The sequence below is a fragment of the Globicephala melas genome, chromosome 16 (assembly GCF_963455315.2).
Source record: "Globicephala melas chromosome 16, mGloMel1.2, whole genome shotgun sequence".
Taxonomy (NCBI): Eukaryota; Metazoa; Chordata; class Mammalia; order Artiodactyla; family Delphinidae; genus Globicephala; species Globicephala melas.
Window position 1 is genome coordinate 79568100 of NC_083329.1, and position 19552 is coordinate 79587651.

Below are 19552 nucleotides of genomic sequence, written 5' to 3' on the forward strand. Positions count from 1 at the left end.
AGGTACTACAGGGTTGCAGCTAAAACAATGGCATTTCCCATGGATTCAGGTCTTAAAATCTAATATAAATATAAAACAAACTCATAGTTCTAGAATAGTTTTAGTTCTGAAATAGACCTTACATATCCCCTGTCCCAAATCCTTCATTTTATTACTTAAAATGAGGAAATGGAGGTCCAGAGAGCGATCAAGTGACTTAAGATCACACATCGCGGATCCCAGATCTTGTATCTTTTCAAAAATCTGACTTCTTTGCCATCCTCCCTAGCACATTCGAAGTCTAAATATATTTTTCTAGGCAAAAGAACCGTTCGCAGGCATATAGGATACCTTGCAGATCGATGGTACTTTAATTTTCGGAATAATTTCCCAAGTGTTTTCTCATTTGCCCGTTATTATAGCTCCATGTCATACATAAGGAAGATCATAGCATTTCTGTGTTCCAGTGGTGAGTGTGAGCACAGAGTGCTGACGTTGTCTGCCTAAGGGCACGTGGCTAATTCACGTTGTTTTATTTTTTCAATTGTAGAATGGATTAGTGTAACCTCCTTCATATGAATGTTGTCAGAGGTGAATGAAATTAAATTGATACTATATATAAAGTGTCTATAGCTCAGGGGTTTTCATTAAATGGTGTGGTGCGCAAGGTTCTGAGATTGCCCCAAGACTCCAGCCCCCTGTGTAATTTCTGCCCCTTGAGCGTGGGCAGGACCCGTGAGTATGATAGGGTGTCCCTCTTGTAATTAGGTTACATCATCTGGCAAAGGTGGAAGGATTTTGAGGTGTAATTAAGGTACCTAGCTTTAAGTCAATCAAAAGGGAGATTATCTGGATGGGTCTGACCGAATCAGACAAGCCCTTTAAAAGAAGGACTAGAGGTCAGAGACAGAAGAAACAGCAGACACCGTCCCCGTGGCCTCGAAGAAGTAAACAGCTGTGCTGCAAATAGCCTATGCAGAGGACCCCACGTCATAAGGATGGCCTCTCAGATCTGGAGCAGATCCCAGCAAAGCCAGCAAGAAAATTCAGTCCTATAGCTGCAAGAAACTGAATTCTGCCAGCCAGAAGTGAGGTTGGAAGAGGACTCAAGGCTCAGGTAAGACTGCAGCCCTGGGCAACACTGTGAATTCAGCCTGCTGCGACCCCGAGCAGAGGAGGCGGTCACGCCCAGGTGGCTGAGGCAGGACACCGTGAGATCATACTTTGTGTTGTTTAAGCCACTGTTTGTGGGGATTTGTTACACTGCAGTAGAAAACAAATACAAGTGGAAATTATTATGAGCATTCTTAGTTGATGGTGATGATGTTGATGAACATAATGGTGGTGATGCTAATAGTAATACGCCTGCAAACGAAATCCAAGTTTTAATTCACTTTTATTACACTAGACTCCAGATTATATTTTATGGCTAGAACCGTGTCACTTCTAGCTGCAAGGGGATGGGAATTACAAGTCTTTCAGCTGCCTGAACAGCTAGTAAGGAAGCGATGACTGGTGGGGAGGAAGGGCAGATGGACGCTAGATGGGCGGTGAGTACTTCCTGTCACATTCCCTTCCTAGAAAGTTAAACGCGTGTCATTGATCTCCAAGCCCAGTTAACACCGGATTGTCGGGATCCTCAAGCTGGAGTTGGATGCCTCTGACAGTGGCACTGGACACTGATTTGGGGGAAAAACAGGAAGAAGAATGATACCTCAGTTGTTCAAAATGGACTTGCAATTGCTGAGTAAAGTAAGATCTGGAGTCAGGTTTGGGTAGGAAGCAGAGAGTTTGAAAGGGTCCAATCCAAGAAATGTAGTGAAATCAATATTGGTAGGATTCAGTGGCTGTCCAGTTTGGAGTGGGGAAGTTGGGTGGACAAGAGAATTCAGTACGAGCAGCGGTGGCCCCAGTACAGATGGAGGAATATGCTTGTGCTGTAGCCATGCCAGCAGAAGTCTACCTTCCTTCCAAAGTCCGTGGGCAATATTGTCCTTTTGGTGTTCATGCCAACACTTGTTTATCCTGAATATAATCTGTTCTGTGGGAAATAGATACTCCCACGATAACTAGTACAGAAAAGGCCTCTGTTTCCTCATGTTTAAAATGAGCGATCCCTGCCTTTAAGGTTTGCTATAATCTGAATGTGACAGTGCATGTACAGTGGCCAGTGAAGCCGTTGCTCGATACGTCGGTGCTATTACTGTTGTTGCTCTTTGTGTGTGCTTTTCTTCACCCCCAGTTTCATCATGAACTCGTGAAGGTCATGACTGCGGTTTATATATGCTTCTTTTCATATTCTGCTAAAAGTCTGGTGTTACATAATAGATGCTCTATATACTGTGGATTGAGTAAATGCAGATAACTGAGAAGAAGGCTATGAGAAGGAAAGTAAATGTCAGTATTTTCCAAAAAGTTCGTGTGTGTGTGTGTGTGTGTGTGTGTGTGTGTGTGTGCACGCTTATCTATCTATATTTATCTATGTTGGATGGTATCTATCACGTAGGTTTGGATGGTACCTGTCAGTCTTTCTTGCTAGTGAATGAGCTGATTTTCCCCTGATACCTATTCCAAAAAGTAAAACAGTCTTTTTTTAATCTAGCATTTTAGTTATTTTATTTTATTCTATTTCACTGGCCGCACCCTACGGCACGAGGCGTCTTAGTTCCCCGACCAGGAATCGAACCCGTGCCCCCTGTAGTGGAAGCGTGGCGTCCTAACCACTGGACCGCCAGGGAATTCCTAGTAAAATAGTCTTGAATCATAAGCATATGCTGCTTTTCCACCAAAATGAAAGAAGAGTATGAGATGAGGAAAACCTACTTTTAGTAGACAGTGAAGTCTTATTCATCATAGCTGTTACCCTGATCATTCGTTTATTTACTGAACACATATTGACTGACTGCTGTGAATCAGGCTCAGTGATAGGCCATGGGGCTGCCCCTCTGGGTGTCTAGGGTCTACCAGGAATGTCAACTGGGGCTGCTACGGGCTGAGCACTGGACGCCGGGGAGCCCCGAGGGTGCCCAGTGCATGTTTGCAAGTGCCGGCCGGCCGCATGGTGCCCCGTGGCCGTGAACTATGAACAGAGTGCAGAGTACAAGACTGGGAGACACATCTGATCTTGCTGAGTTCTGGAGCTTCAAGGGCACAGATCTCCTTTCACTTAGTGTAAGATTCCTGTCCAAATAGTCCTAGAAGTAGGACTTACATCAGAGAGAGAGTGATATGATCTAGAGCTTATTTTAGGATGTGTGGAAACCTGGATTCAGAAATGCCTGGATATTCAATGGGCTCAGAAAAATCCATGGCTCTTCCCTTAAAGGAAAGTGTGTGAATCTGATATGAAGGGCATAGCAAAGTGAGAACTTGGTCCATTTGCGTTCCCTTTATAACCAAACCCTCAATTAGTTTGCCCTGTAAATTCCATCATAGAGATGTCTAAACTTTCGAAGGAAAAAAATGCTGAAACTAGGATTCTCTTCAGAAAGTACTTTTATACAAAGCTGAACTTCCCTGTGTATTTTCATCAAAAGAATTCCCAAATGCATATGAAATCTACCACAGAATTGTAGGAATATTAGACAGTTTTATTTCTACCTCATAAAAATATTTCAAAACCTGGGGGAGTTTTATGAGGCCAGCACTCATCTATCCATATCATTCCCAACTCAGGGACCCATGAGACACCTCTCAGAGCAATTAGGGATGTTAATTTTAAGCAAACTGTCACATGGTATACACTTCATTATCAGTGGGTGATAGATTGTTTAAAACCTTATCTCTCTCCAAAAATAAAATATGTATTTGTGTGCATATGTGTCTGAGTAAATAAATTATATGTATATAATAAAATTCAAGACTAATGTCAATACATGGATGTTTAAAATATGAAAGTTCTTTTAAAAAATCCACTAGAAATGTCAGTCAGTACTTCCTCTCTTCCTTTCTGCTTCTCTCTGCAGAAATGAGACTCACCACTGAACTAAACCTTTCAGATAGACACCCAGTGCATTTGATCATTTTGTTTCAAAATCTCTCTTCACGTCAGTGGTTCTCTTCTTCCTCAAGTGTCAACATTTTCTTCTTTATCCCAAAATAAAAATTAAAAACATCCTCAAATGCATTTTTTTACTGTATTTCTGACTCAACAAGCTCAACTCCTGCTAGAAGTTTGGTTCCTAGGTGCTCCTGCAGCTGTGGAAAGTCCCATCAACTTCCCTGTTGGTCTTTTTTTTTTTTTCAATATTTAATTTTATTTCTTTTTGGCTGTGTTGGGTCCTTGTTGCTGTGCATGGGCTTTCTCTAGTTGTGGCAAGCAGGGGCTGCTCTTCGTTGCAGTGCACAGGCTTCTCATTGCAATGCCTTCTCTTGTTGCAGAGTGTGGGTTCTAGGCTCGCGGGCTTCAGTAGTTGCAGCTCGCGGGCTCAGTAGTTGCAGCACATGGGCTTAGTAGTTGCGGCTCATGGGCTAAGTAGTTGCAGCATACGGGCTCAGTAGTTATGGTATGCGGACTCAGTAGTTGTGGCTTGCGGGCTCAGTGATTGTGGCATGTGGGCTCAGTGGTTGTGGCTCGCAGTCTCTAGAGTGCAGGCTCAGTAGCTGTGGCATGCGGGCTCAGTAGTTGCGGCTCGTGGGCTAAGTAGTTGTGGCACATGGGCTCAGTAGTTATGGCATGTGGACTCAGTAGTTGTGGCTCACAGGCTCATTGGTTGTGGCACGCGGGCTCAGTAGTTGTGGCTCGCGAGCTCAGTAGTTGTGGCTCACGGGCTCAGTGGTTGTGGCACACGGGCTCAGTAGTTGTGGCTCGCGAGCTCAGTAGTTGTGGCTCCCGGGCTCTAGAGCACAAGCTCAGTAGTTGTGGCACACGGGTAGTAGTTGCTCTGTGGCATGTGGGATCTTCCTGGACTATGGCTTGAACGCAGGTGGGGTGACTTAGGACTGAACAGCCTGGAGAGGGATCGGGAGATTAAGGAGAAAGGAATGGAAAAAAGGGGCAAAGCCATTTTATCTTGCTGTGCCCGCCCCCCCAAATCTTAATTCTGTAAAATGATTCTGAAGAGATCCTTCTTGTTCTCAGTTTATTTAGTTGTGTGTGTGTTAAACTGCAGAGATGTTAAAACAGTAATATGTTCCTACACAATGAAAGCGTAAGGAGAAAAGCTTTCATCAAGTTTCTCTTCCTTCCTTCTTTCTCAGGTGAGCTTGTCTCTTACCTCTCCATGGAAAATATCTGTTTTGAAATAATTTGGGAAAAGGAAATGCTAATGTTTTCCTAATTGTACTTTATTGAATCATCAATGTCAGGAAGTTCTTCCTTAAATTACATCCAGAGTCCCTTGCTGAGGTTGAAGCTTATTTCCTTTAGTTTTATATTCAGAGTCGATGGCGCCCAGCCACCTCTCTTCCCAGTGCAGAAAATTATGGGTTGATAAACCATAAAGGTCATTTCCTATCAGTGTTTCTTCATGCTTAACTATTTTCCATTCTTTTATCTATATATCTATATGCTTAACAGTGGTGCCTTTAGAATTGCACCCAGCCATACCCATCCTGAAGCATATCCAGGCCATGCTTGAATGCAGGGTCGTGCAGCATCGAAGCATTTTACCCTTGCATGACTTGGAATATGGTCTTCCCAGGTTCATTCCCAATCACTTTTACAATCCAGCTCCTTACTCAGTCCTTCATGGAGCTTCCTCTGAGCTCCTCTCAGATGACTTCTTCCTCTGGGCTATCACCCTACCATGTGTTACAACAAACCCCAACACAGACAGTTAACTGAAAAGATGTCCAGCACTATTGAATGGGGGATGATACATGAATGAAACAGTCTGGAAAGCTGGAAACTTCTAAGTTATAGTGATCCCAAGCCTTTTTATTTATTATTTATTTATTTATTTTGGCTGTGTTGGGTCTTCGTGGCTGCGTGAGGGCTTTCACTAGTTGCGGCGAGCAGGGGCTACTCTTCATTGTGGTGCACGGGCTTCTCATTGCAGTGGCTTCTCTTGTTGCGGAGCATGGGCTCTAGGTGCACGAGCTTCAGTAGTTGCAGCACACAGGCTTAGTAGTTGGGGCACATGGGTTCAGTAGTTGTGGCTCACAGGCTCTAGAGTTCAGGCTCAGTAGTTGCAGTGCACAGGCTTAGTTGCTCTGCAACATGTGGGATCTTCCTGGACTAGGGATTGAACCCGTGTCCCCTGCATTGGCAGGCGGATTCTTAACCATTGCGCCAAGCCTTTTAAATGGAAAGTCATGAGATGTCCACATACTGTGCACAGTGAGCTGTACAAGTATTTAGGGTGGTGTAAGATACAGTGCACTGAACCAGGGCTTGGTTGGTCTTGCCACCTTTGGTAAGTCTTTTCCACTCTCCCTGTCTTCTTACTTGACCAATAATTTGGTCCAGGGGTGAGGTTGGCTCAGTTATGAGATCTCTTCCAAATCTAAAATAATCTTTCCTGAAGATAGCATGGTTTTGCAAACTTTGGCATTCTAAACACGAAAAAATAACTCATGTGTCCATCCAAATAGTCCTTCCTATCCTTGCTTCCCTGAGAAATTTGCCTCCTATTTTATATATTATGTAACTGTATCTGTTGAAAAAATGAACAACGTTAAGGACTTGGAGCTTGAGGGGATTGCCAGTAGTAAGCCTAAGAAGATCCTGGTGGTCTGCCTTTTTACAATCTGCCCAAGCTCAGGTGAGCCCCCGTTCTTTCTAAGAAAGAGTTGTGTGAAGATCTGAGGTTGAGGGAGAAAACACACAAAGCCACACCTGGAATATGGATTCCTTGCGATCCTTCACCCCATGCTTCTTCTTGGAAGAAGAAGTACGCCATTCTGGCGTCACCTCACTTTTACATTGTTGAAGAAAATATTCATTCCTTCTGTCCTGTCCCTGCGGCCACAGTGCTGTTCATTCATGTCTAACAATTTATCTTGAAGCTATTGGTTATGCTCAGAGAAATCACATGTATGGAAGGATGAATGTAGACTTTTACTAATACAGGACAGACACCAGAAGGAATGCAACAAATTAAAATAACAAATGAGAACTACCCCTAATAAGGTCTGTCAGTTCAGACTGTGCACCTTGACATAATAATATCATATCTTGGCAAGGTCAGATTTGCATTTTGTAGAAGACTTCCTGTTTTCTTATTTTCTGTCTGTAGTACACAAACAGAAGGATATAAGGGATCTACAGAAATCATTGTTTTTCTCCTGGACTCTCAGAGAAGGACCCTACTAAAGGCCAATTCTAATTCTTTTCAGGAAATGTGATTTTGTTGCAGTCCTCAGTCCTCTTATGTATCTTCTCTGGTCTGAATGTTTGTGTTCCCCTAAATTCATATGTTGAAATCCTAACTCCAAAGATGATGGCATTAAGAGGTGGGGCCTTTGGAAGGTGATTGGGTCATGAGGATGACACCCTTGTGCTTGGTATTAGTGCCCTTCTGAAACAGGCCAGAAAAACGCCCTCGCCCCTTCCATTATATGAAGATATGCCAGCTGTGAACCAGAAGGTGGATTCTCACCAGACACCAAATTTGCTGGCACCTTATCTTGGCCTTCCCAGCCTCCAGAGCTGTGAGCAGTACATTTCTGCTGTTTATGATATCTTATGTCTATGATATTTGTTCTAGCAGCCTGAATCTACTGAGACAGTATCTTAGTAAAGCATATAGTCATAGCAAACATTCATTGAGCATTTTAGACTGGCTACTAAGTACTTTACACACAATATTTCATATAATATTTACACCAACCCTAAGCGGTATTATCTAAGATAAGGAAACTGAGGCTTAAAAGCTTGCGTAGTTTCTTTGTGCTAATAATCAGCAGAGTTGGGATTGAAGCTGGCAGCCCTAGCCAGAGCCCATGCTTTGAACTACTGCTCTGCACTGGGCAAGACCAACCTTCTGTGTCCTGAAGATACCTAAATGAAATGATCCGTGCGGTTCCCTTCTTAGGTCTGCATCGTAGAGTAAGGCAGTGATGGGTGCTCATATCCAGAGCATCAGTTCCATACATATTCAATAAGGGCCTTTCAGGGCCTGGACCCTGCACAGGGTGCTCAGAATACACTGGGGTGAAACAGACGAGTCCCTGCTGTCAACGGGCTTGACCAGTGGAAGGATCATGGGTTAATCACACAATCTTTATACAGATCTGTAGTCACAAGCAGAGATAAATGCTGGGAAGTAGAAGGGGGACAACGTCCCTCTCCTCTAACCCCAATGGGAAAATATCTGTTTCCCATTAGATATTTTTACCTCCTCTTCCCTTTTCTACCAACTGCTATTTTAGTAGGTAAAGAGGGAGGGTCCCTCAGTGCTAGGAGGGGTAGCTGCCCTTTCATGCTTGTACTGCAGAGATTTAATTAAGTAGAGAATAAATGAGAGAAGAATTAGATAAGGGGTATTGGGTGAATCAAAGTAGGTAAACTTAATTATTTAAATATATTTAGTTTGGCTTTAATTTATTCTCTGCAAAGACCATCCATCATGGGCGCTCTTTCTTTTCCAATTAATAAAAAACGAACATCGACATACTGCTTTGCAGTGTGCAAGGCCGTTTCAAATCTCATCAAGGCATTGCAGCAATATTTCAAGAAGAGTGTCATTGTCACCTTTTTTACAGAAGCAGAAGCTGAGCCAATGCGAAGTTAAGTCCCTTCCACAGAATCATTCATTCCAGGAAGTGATGAACCTGGAATTCACTTCCGCCGATGCGTATTCCCCTGACTTTTCCTTTGTTCCGTGCAGGGACCATTATTTCCATGGTCATGGTTACTAAATCCTTCTCATAGTGAATTTTTTCTAGTGTTTGCATTTTTTTATGGGCTGCATGTAAAAGGAAGCCCTCCGTCTTCACGAAATTGTGTCTAAAACATGCAGCAGAGGCAAACGCAGAGGAAACAGTGGGAGGAAATAGCATTTAGCAGGTTTTTCTCTTTCGGAAAACTTTTTGGCTGTGTTTTTGTAACAGCCAAGTATGAAATAAAAGGGGAGAAGCTGCAGGTGGGCGTCCGGCGCAGGGAGAGGAGGAACAGACGTGAGGATGGCTGGGGTCAGCTCCATCCACCCACGGCACCCCAGAGCCCAGCTCGGTCCTCGAGAAGCCCCTGCAGGGGAACGACCGTGTTCTCCACGTTTCTTCTGTGCGGGGCTCCACTTAAACGCCAATCCCTGGACTCACTGGAGCCTCTGCTGCTTGCCTGGTGAGCACCCAGCAGCAGGCACCTCACCGTCCATCGCCTGTCACACTTTATTACAGTTACTCATGTTCTTCCCTCCCCAGACACCTGTGCTGCCCTCCTCCGAGGTGTGCTGCTTGGTGCCTGACACATAGCAAGTGGCCAAGAAACAATAAAATTCCCAAGTTCCAGAATAAATTGTCTGTTACTGGGGGTGCTGTTTGAATGAAAAAAATTAGTTTTCCGGTCATGAGATGCCTTCCCTCTAATAGTCTAATCATTTCTGTGACATTTCACTGCCTGACACACATTGCTCTAAGCTACTTAATGTCTTCACCCGCTTTTCTTGCTGAAACATTTTTTTCCGCACAGGTCATAGAAGACGGACTGGTGTAATCATGAAAACTGAAACCTTATTCTCTCAAGGACAGGTTGATGTGCTAACATTGGTGCCAAGTACAGGGAAGAGATGCAAACTGCCCCTCTGCAGGGAATCCAGAGGGGGCAAGTCCTACCCATGCCCATAACAGGAGTGAGATATCTTAAATGCTGAAGAAAACGTGTTTAACGATGGTTCTGATGCAAGGGGAGGGCTTTTATCTGCCTGGGAAATGAGGGAGACAGCACCAGGCAGGTGGGACTTCTTATACTGGGCACTGAAGCATGGGTAGGAGTTCACCAGGCAGAGGAGAGTGGACTAGGGTCAGAGTGGAAGAGCTCTCTGGGCAGATGCAGCTTTGTGTGCGAAGGCAGGGGGGCCAGGAAGCAACACATCTTTATGGTTTTGCTGCTGTGCTTCTACTACATGTGCAGAAGGAGGCTGAAAAGTTGAACGAGGGCTGGATCCTAACTGGCTTCGCTAGCTTCCTGGGGAGCAGATTTTTTCGGTAGGCAATGAGGAATCGCTGAAAAATACTGAGTGAAGGGCAGTCGTGATTGATTTGCCTTTTATGGGAAGAGGACCACTCTTTTGTGTTGTGGAGGGTGAATCGTGGAGTCGGTGGAGTGGGGAGGGATATGGAGATTGCAAGATCTTCCCACTATGAAGCTATTAACAGTAGCCCCGGAACAAGGCAGTGGATGCCTGACCCAGTACGATGCAATGAAAGGAAGGGCAAATTGGAGATGCATTGAAAGATGCATCAGGAACACATTAGGACCAGCTGACTGTGGGGATGATGGACAGGGAACAGCCCAGGACAGTCTGGCTCAGAGCCCTGGGTACCAGTCACCAAGAAGGGGCTGTGTTGAACCGTCTCATACCAAAAGCTTAAAAAAATGGCCCAGCATACAGAAAAGTACCCTTGCAGCAACCCCTGCCTATGTATTATTTTCTCTTTCTAAAGAAGAGGAAACTAACACGATGCTCAGAGATGTTAAGTAACTTAGCCAAGGCCACACAGCTCATCCCTGGCAGGACCAGGATTCAAATCCAGGTCTGCCCAGCTTGAAGCCCATGCTGTGAGGAGGTGCTGTACCCGTGGGGGAGGGGCTGCCCCACGTGACAGATGCACTGGCCGGTGAGGAGCCTCTTGCAAGGCTGGTGGGCACCGAAGGAGAGAAGAGAGCGCCATGGCTTTCCAGGGTAACGGGGGGGAGGGGGCCTTTGCATTTAATTTTTTAGATTTTACTTATTTATCGATTTATTTTTTTTGTGGTACGTGGGCCTCTCACTGCTGTGGCCTCTCCCGTTGCAGAGCACAGGCTCCGGACGCGCAGGCTCAGCGGCCATGGCTCACGGGCCCAGCCGCTCCGCGGCATGTGGGATCTTCCTGGACCAGGGCGCGAACCCGTGTCCCCTGCATCGGCAGGCGGACTCTCAACCACTGCGCCACCAGGGGAGCCCTGTCTACTACCTTTTGAATAAATAAACATTAAATAAACATTAAGAAATACAGTTTTTATGTGATTATTATTATATTTAATTCAAAAGAGGCAACACATGTTTAATGCTACATCTTATAAAAATCCTAAACTGAATTTCAGAAAAGGTGATGTTAATGTGTTTTCATAAATATGCACCATTTGTTTCAAATGTACCCCCGCCCCCCATAGCCAGTCCCTTGTCAAAATCCATGCTTGTACTTTCACAGGCTAGGTGTCTGGGGAGCCGTCAGGTGCTTGGATGCCCGTTGGCAGGAGTGATCACAGGACACTGCGTCCGCCAGCTGGACCTCAGGGACACCTGCTAAGCGTTTTCTGCACCCAGGCGTGGAGTGACTTGGCTCTCTGATCTTTTGCTCAGGAACCCTGGAGCACGCAGCACATCCCAGCACTGTTCTCTGCCTTCTGTGGCCTCCTGGTTGCGCTTTCCTACCATCTGAGCAGACAGAGCAGCGACCCCTCTGTGCTCCTGTGAGTAACGCAGACACACACACCACACACCGACACACACACCACACACAGACACAGACACACACACCACACACACACCACACGCACAGACGCACCACACACACACACACACACAGATACACACAGACACCACACAGACACACACACACACCACACACACCACACACACAGACACATACACACCACACACACACCATACACACACAGACACACCACACACACACCACACACACACCACACACATACACAGACACACAGACACACACACCACACACACACCCCACACACACACAGACACACCACACACACACACCACACAGACACAGAGACACACACAGACACCACACACCACACACACACCACACACACAGACACACACAGACACACAGACACACCACACACACACCACACACACACCACGCACACACCACACACACGCACACACACCACACACACACCACACACACACACCACACACACACACACACACACCACACCACACACACACCACACACCACACACAGACACACACACAGACACCACACAGACACACACACAGAGACACACACAGACACACACACACACACCACACACACACAGACACAGACACACACGCACACCACACACACACACACACACACACACCCCACAGCCGTCCCCTGGTCCTGCAGCCTTGCTCTCTCATCCAGAGCTCATGGTGCTTGGACTCTTTCCCGTTAAACCAGCTGGGTCCTGGGCGATGGTGGGAGAAATGCAGGACCGACCGGAAATGAATGAAAATCAGGGGTCAAGTTCTAGGGCACATATAAGCTTTGCTCTGGTGCTTTTGGAGTGAAATTCGCAAGGCCAGGAACAGATGGCCTCTTGCACCCGAGCCCTGTCTTTGACTTTCCCTCGTGAGTCATACGAGAAGCACCAACCTTCGCAAGTACCCTCTCTGGGTCCACAAAGTGGCATCGCTGCCTTTATGCCAGGCAGCTGCCCTGGGGAGACTAGACTGGCATCTCTGAAAGGAAAAGTTTTGTTCTGTTGTGTTTTGCTCTTAGTGTGGCAGTGCCCTCTGGATTTAAAGTGAAGTGTGTGCCAAAGTTTTAAAAGGCATTTACTAATAACGCTTAGTCCCTTGAGAATATACTTTCCAGTCTTCCCTTTATTTGTTATCTTTCAAGTTTTTGATAAATATGCACTTTGGAACTGAAAACCCTTCATGTGATGCCATAGTTTCAGGGACCAGTCAGTCAATCCAGTCAGTCAATCAGTCATCTCATGTAACTTCTCCACACTTAATGGGAGATATTGACTTAAGATAACCATAACTGTTTGGGGGGCTGAAAAATTATAATTTTAGGCCGTCAGGTACAGCAAGATGAAAGGCGTGGAAAATGGGGAAAGGTTAAATGTTGATAGCACAAATTTTCTTATCAAATATTGTTCTGTATTTTGGTCTGACCGAAATAGAGGATCTCCATGAGCTTAGCTAGCAGTTGGCAGTCGGGGGTACCGATACCTCCTGTGGTCCTCAACAGCTTCGCAGTAAGTCCCCTACACAGGAACCTTCAAGTTGCGAACTTTCAAAGATGCAAACGTGTGTTCGCATTTCCAATCACGTCAGGCGTGCGTGAAATTGCAGCTTGCCCTCCGTCTCCTGTTGCTGATGGACGATCCTTCAGCTCTGCCGTCTCCCACCTCCTCTCCCTACCCCAGTCAGTACCTCTTCTTGCCTGTTCACTCGATGCCCGCCCCAGTATGCCAGGTGTTGTACTGGACTACTGTACTTTTCAAGGGACTGTACTGTAAGATTAAAAATGTTTTCTTTATTTTTTTCTGTTTTTTATGTATTATTTGTGTGAAAATTATTATAAACCTATTACAGTACAGTCCTAGATAGCCGATTGTGTTAGTTGGGTACTTAGGCTAACTTTGTTGGACTTAGGAATACCCTCTTGGAACGGAACTCGTTCATATGTAGGGGACTTACTGTAATCAGGATGGAATTTGAAGTTCAACCGTTGTCTTTGTGGTCACTTGAACACGCACCTCTTTTTCTTTATTACGAATTATCTAAAGGAGAGAGCGCTGGCTTTTGTCATTTGTGAGTGTGAGGTCTAAGGTGAAGCTGCTTACCTCAAACCTTGGAATAGGCACATATTTTAAAAAGTAAAACCTGTGTGTGTTTTTCCATTTTCAGGTCCTTTATTCAGTGCAGATTGCTTCATAAGTTTTTACATCAAAATCTGGAAGAGTTGGCTGCAGACCCTCTCCCCAAGAAGATGAAAGATTCTGTGGTGAGACATTTGTGTTGTATAATGTATGCAGGACCACCACTTGACTTGGTGTGGAATAGACCATGAGCTGCCTGCCCCGTGTGGACCCTTTGAGCCTCTGGAGGGTGGATGCGGTGCACACCTGCCACAGGTGCTCACTTGGTCCTCAACTGATGCAGTTTGCCTGGATATTCAAATGAGCCCTGTTCAGACAATTCCGCCCACTGCTGGCCCCAAGCAGCAGGTGGGATGGGCGTGAAGAAAAGCTTGTCAATTAAACATTCAGCCAGACTGCATTCTGGATGTGCCCTGCCCACCCCACTACCACTCTCCTCTCCACATCCTTGCCCGAGCCTCGTGCTGAGCTCAGGGAACTCTTTCCTGGGTCTTTGGGTTCAAGGCTGACATCTGTAAATCCCTTGGGAGGGGCGCTTGGGCTTTAGACTTATGTCTGGGATGTTGCAGAAGGAGCCACCGTATTGGTTGGAGCACAGGAGAGGGAAAGGAAGGAGGAAAAGAAGGAAGAAAGAAAGAAAGAAAAAGTTGTGAAAGAATGATGCTTTCTCTGTTCACCAGGGAAATGGCTTGGAGCAGGTGTATCTCTTCGGTATCAACGTCCAAACCTTAATAGTTTGAAAAGCAATGCTCATTGGTCACATAATCTCCCATTCGAGTACTGAGCTTGGAGCAGTCAGCTGCCTCCCAGCCATGCTTTTTCTGAATTTTTAAGAATGACAGATCAAAGGAAAAGCAGTTAATGGGCTATTGATTGCAAGCACCTCTAGGAGCCATGTCTCATTTGTCCTGGTCTCCACAGTATCTGTGCCTCATGGATACCCAGTACATTCCGTTGAATTTAGATGAGTTAAATTGCAATCCACCATTTCGAGACAATATGCAAGACTCATAGCAACATGACAGCATTTAAAAGAATTCATACTCAGACCTCTGTGCCTTTGAGTGTGGTTACAATTCTAGCTAAAGCATTGAGACTTGTCTGTCACCAAAGGGAATGAAAACACAAATCACTAGGAATAAGGGTTCGTTAATTGCTGAATTAATTTTTTCCTTCTAGTTTTATTGAGGTATAATTGACATCCAGCACTGTGTAATTGTGTCATAAAGGCTGAGATACACTTGAAAGCAAGGTGTGAGGTGAAGCTTCCAGAGCTGATGAGATGGCAGATAACAGAGAAGACATTTGACATTCAAAAGTAGCATCAACAACCTGACCTCTAATATTTATACCAGGAAACTTAGAGGGACGAGATCAAACTCACATTCCCAGATCGATTTCTGTGAAAGTCCTGGGGGCCCGAAGTCTACCCAAGAGTTTCCCATGGATATTTGAAAAAACTATCCCCACAGATGTTCCTTGATTTCATGAATGATGAGGATGCTTTCTCATTTATTGCGGTAAAAATAATGTATAAATTACAATGAAATCTGACAAGAAATTTGCCTAGCAGACATTTCATTAACATGATTAGCCGTGATGGGTTAGGTGTTGCCTTACTTGGTTTTAATATACTTTGAAATGCTTTGTACCATGTCGAGCACATACCTTGTAGGGGATTTAATATGATGTGTGTGTTCATCTCTCTGAAAAGTCTTCTCATCTAATTATAACATTTTCACGAGGCTCTCAGGTTCATCTTTTACATCTTGATGTATAACACCTTTCATGTCATCGTGCAGGGATGAAATTTCCCTCCTTGTTTCTGATTTTGTTTCTTTATGTCTCTCTCTGGCTCTCTTATTCTCTCTTTGTCTCTCTCTCTCCCTGTCTCTGTCTCTCTTCCCTTACATTTTAGTTTATATGAGAAACCCCTAGGGAGCCTCATTTGATCTGTTTTCCAGCCCTTCCTTCTATTGTGATCCACTTGGCCTGGGGCAGGGCCTGGGGATCTGCATATTAATGAGACTGTTCACCCAGGTGATTCTGTTCAGGGGACCCACAGACTGTGCTTTAAGGGGCATTGATCTAGAAATGGAGATAACCAGAGCTCTGTCAGTGGGTTTATTCTATATGAGCAACACAGGTTATGCACACAAAGTTTATTACCACAGTTCAATGGTTAATAAAAATATAAACTTTCCACTAGTGGTTTGCCAGGTTAGTCGTTTTCCATATGCCTTATTAGCACGGTCTTTCCGTTTGTACCCTTACCCATTTTCATCACTTTCAATGGTTTTTTTTTTAATAGATCTTTATTGGAGTATAATTGCTTCACAATACCGTGTTAGTTTCTGTTGCACAACAAAGTGAATCAGCCATAGGCATATACATGTCCCCATATCCCCTCCCTCTTGAGCCTCCCTCCCACCGTCCCTAGCCCACCCCTCTAGGTGGTCACAAAGCACCGAGCTGATCTCCCTGTGCTATGCTGTTGCTTCCCACTAGCTAACTATCGCATTCAGATTTGTTACTTTCATTGTATCTAGAGACAAACAAACAAAATTAATTTTTATCTGTATTATTCAGACAGCTTCTTTTAAACAATTGGTTGTATCACATAGATTTTTCCAGCCCCCATGCTGTCTAAATCTGCTGGGTGTGTAGTGTTGGATCAGGGCTTCTTAAACTTCTTTTTAGGGTTGGAGCATGAAATGTTACATAAAATGCCACAGTGGATTTAAAACATTGTGTACTAAGAGCTAATAGAGTTATTAGCTAATCATGCATGGATTTATCATTAAAATAGGCAACAAAACATTAGTTTTATTGAATAGTGTTTTAGAAATTCTGGCTAGTGTTAAGTCCTGAAAGAGAAAGAAGTGTGGATTACATTATTACATACGTAAAGAATGCATAGAAAAGTTTATTGAAGTCGACTGTGATTAATAAGAGAATTCATAAATACCACCAGAAACAAAAAAATCAGAAAACAAGAGCATTCTAACATATCAGAAATAACATAGACGATATAACGAAAACATGGTTGAACTCACGATAGAAAACAAGAGCATTCTAACATATCAGAAATAACATAGACGATATAACGAAAACATGGTTGAACTCACGATAGAAAACAAGAGCATTCTAACATATCAGAAATAACCATAGACGATATAACGAAAACATGGTTGAACTCACGATAGCAACAAAATCTATGAGTTGATAATAGAATGATTTTAACAAGTAGTGTCAGAAATAAAGAAAGCTACAGCAGTCTATTAAAATGTAAATGAAGTTCTGAATAAGTGGTGATAAACAGACCTGATTTTGTATGGGAAGGCTGAAATTTCTTAAATGCCAATTCTTTCTAATAAATTTATAGGTTTACTGTAGTTCAAGACAGTTCTGAAGGAATTATATTCACAACTTGGGGAAATAATTCTAAGGTTCATTTAGAAGTATAGCAGTTAATAATAGCTTAAAAAATCTGAAAAAGAAGAATAAGAAAGAGGAACTTAGCACTTTGAGGTTTAAAGTACATTATAAAGATTGAGTAATCAGGAAAAAATATGAGACTCATCCAAGATTAGAGAATGGGGTTAGTGAGGTCAGTAAAACACAGAAAAGAGACAAATTATTTATATGAGTGGATTATGTGAAAATTTAATGTCACAATCAGGAATTGATTATTCAGTGTATGGTGCTGAAGTAGTTCTTTAGTAGTGGGATGTGAAAAAGAATTTCATGTGTTAATCCCTCCCCAGACACCAAGTTAGAGAGAGGGAAGGAGAGATCAAATGATACTTTTCCATCTCTGGTATTTTCCATCTCTGGTATATTGTTATTATAACCAAACTCTGCTGATTAATACTGAAAATTCTGAATAAAATACAAAAAAGTCTTTCTTAGGAGGATGGGATTAACACATACACACTACTATATATAAAATAGATAATAAACAAGGACCTACTGTAGAGCACAGGGAACTATACTCAATACTTTATAATAATCTATAAGTGAAAAAATCTGAAAAAAAAATACATATATACATATATGAATCATTTTGCTGTGCACCTGAGATTAACATGACATTGTAAATCAACTATAGTTCAATAAAATAAAATGAAATGAAAATGTGACAAAAAACTGACAAAATAATAAGGAATTATCAAGTCAGAATTTAGGTGAAAAAGGGAACCTTCACATCTGCCTAACCAGGGGACCTTGAGCCTTGGTTTTCAGCCCTCCAACTGTGGGGAAGAGAAATGAAAGCCCAAGCCTGCCAAAGTGGGTGTCCAAGGGGAGACCATCTGCTCATCAACCTGGGACACTAAGGGCCCACTCTCAGTGGAAGAATGAACCAGAAGGAATCCATTCCACCCTCCACAGTGCCAGGGGAATGCAAGCAAACTCACTCCAGGGTCGAACGAAAGAATCATTTCCATTGATTTGCAGTACAAGTGCTAATATCTGGATGGTACAAACCCCCTCAATTTATGAATGTAGCTTAAAGTGGCCCCCAACTGGAAATACCTCATGACAGAAAAACAAAAACAAAAACATGAATCCTTTCTAAAGGATTCCTTCCTCCTAGGTCTCCAAGCATTCCCAAAACCAATTTTCTAAGGGATATGAGCAGCTTTCAATAAAGTTTAAAACTACACAGAAAAACAAAGAACCAGCAGAAATAGGTTTGCAAACACTTCACATGTTGGAAGGATCAGATGTAGATTTGAAACAACTCTACTTACTGTGTTTAAAGAAATAAAAGCCTTAAAATGTATAGACAACAGAAAATATATCAAATGATCCAGAATGTTTGAAAGAGAACCAGAGAGTCCTTCCTAAACAAACAAAATGAAGCAATTAAAGTAAACACACACACACACACACACACACACACACACACACACGGGAGATTAGATATCTCTGAAGAGAGAATTAGTGAACTGAAAGATCAAGACAGGAGAAAGTATCCAGAATGCAACACTGATAGACAAAAAATTAGGAAATATGAAACAGAGACGCAGAGGCATGAAGGATGGAGTAAGAAGATATACTATATATCTAATCAGAATTCCAGAAAAAAGGGAGAGAGACTGAAGCATATAATGAATATTTGATGAGATAATATTTGACTATTTACCATAACTGATGAAAGACACTGATCAGAGATTTAAGAATTCTGGTGAGGGCTTCCCTGGTGGCGCAGTGGTTGAGAGTCCGCCTGCCGATGCAGGGGACACGGGTTCGTGCCCAGGTCCGGGAAGATCCCACGTGCCGCAGAGCAGCTGCACCCATGAGCCATGGCCGCTGAGCCTGTGCGTCCAGAGCCTGTGCTCCATGACAGGAGAGGCCACGGCAGTGAGAGGCCCGCGTACAGCAAAAAAACAAACAAACAAAAAGAATTCTGGTGAATCATAAGCAGGATAAATTAAAGAAGAATTCACAATGAACAAAACATAGTGAAACTGCAGTACACCAAAGATGCAGACCGTCTTAAATTGGTTAAACAGAAGGAACAGATTACATGCAAATGAATGACAGCCTCAATGCTCCGTTATCAAAAGCAATAGTAGAAACCAGAAGACAGCTTGATAGATTTGAAGTTCTGTAAAGCAAGTAACTGCCAAGCTAGAATTCTGTACCCAGTGAAAATATCTTTCAAGAATGAGGACAAAATAAAAATATTTTAGAAAAATGCTGAGAGATTCTCACTGAATGTAATTCTGAAGGACAGTGTTCAACAGAAAGTGATCTCAGATGGTCTAATTTGCAAGAAAGCACAAAGAGAAGAGAAAGTGGCAAATACATTAGTAAATCTAAATAAAGTTTAACTGTATAAAACCGTAG

The 19552-nt window shown here is 43.4% G+C and overlaps 1 protein-coding gene across 3 annotated transcripts in view; it reads left to right on the plus strand.

The window, feature by feature from the left end:
* PCNX2 (pecanex 2) overlaps positions 1-19552 on the plus strand; it is a 273314-nt gene that overhangs the window by 97432 nt on the left and 156330 nt on the right. For all 3 annotated transcript variants that reach the window (XM_060285936.1, XM_030839645.2, XM_060285935.1), the window contains exons 16-17: positions 11427-11536; positions 13725-13821. In XM_060285936.1, coding sequence (XP_060141919.1) covers positions 11427-11536; positions 13725-13821 — 207 coding nt within the window. The remainder of the gene's footprint in view (positions 1-11426; positions 11537-13724; positions 13822-19552) is intronic.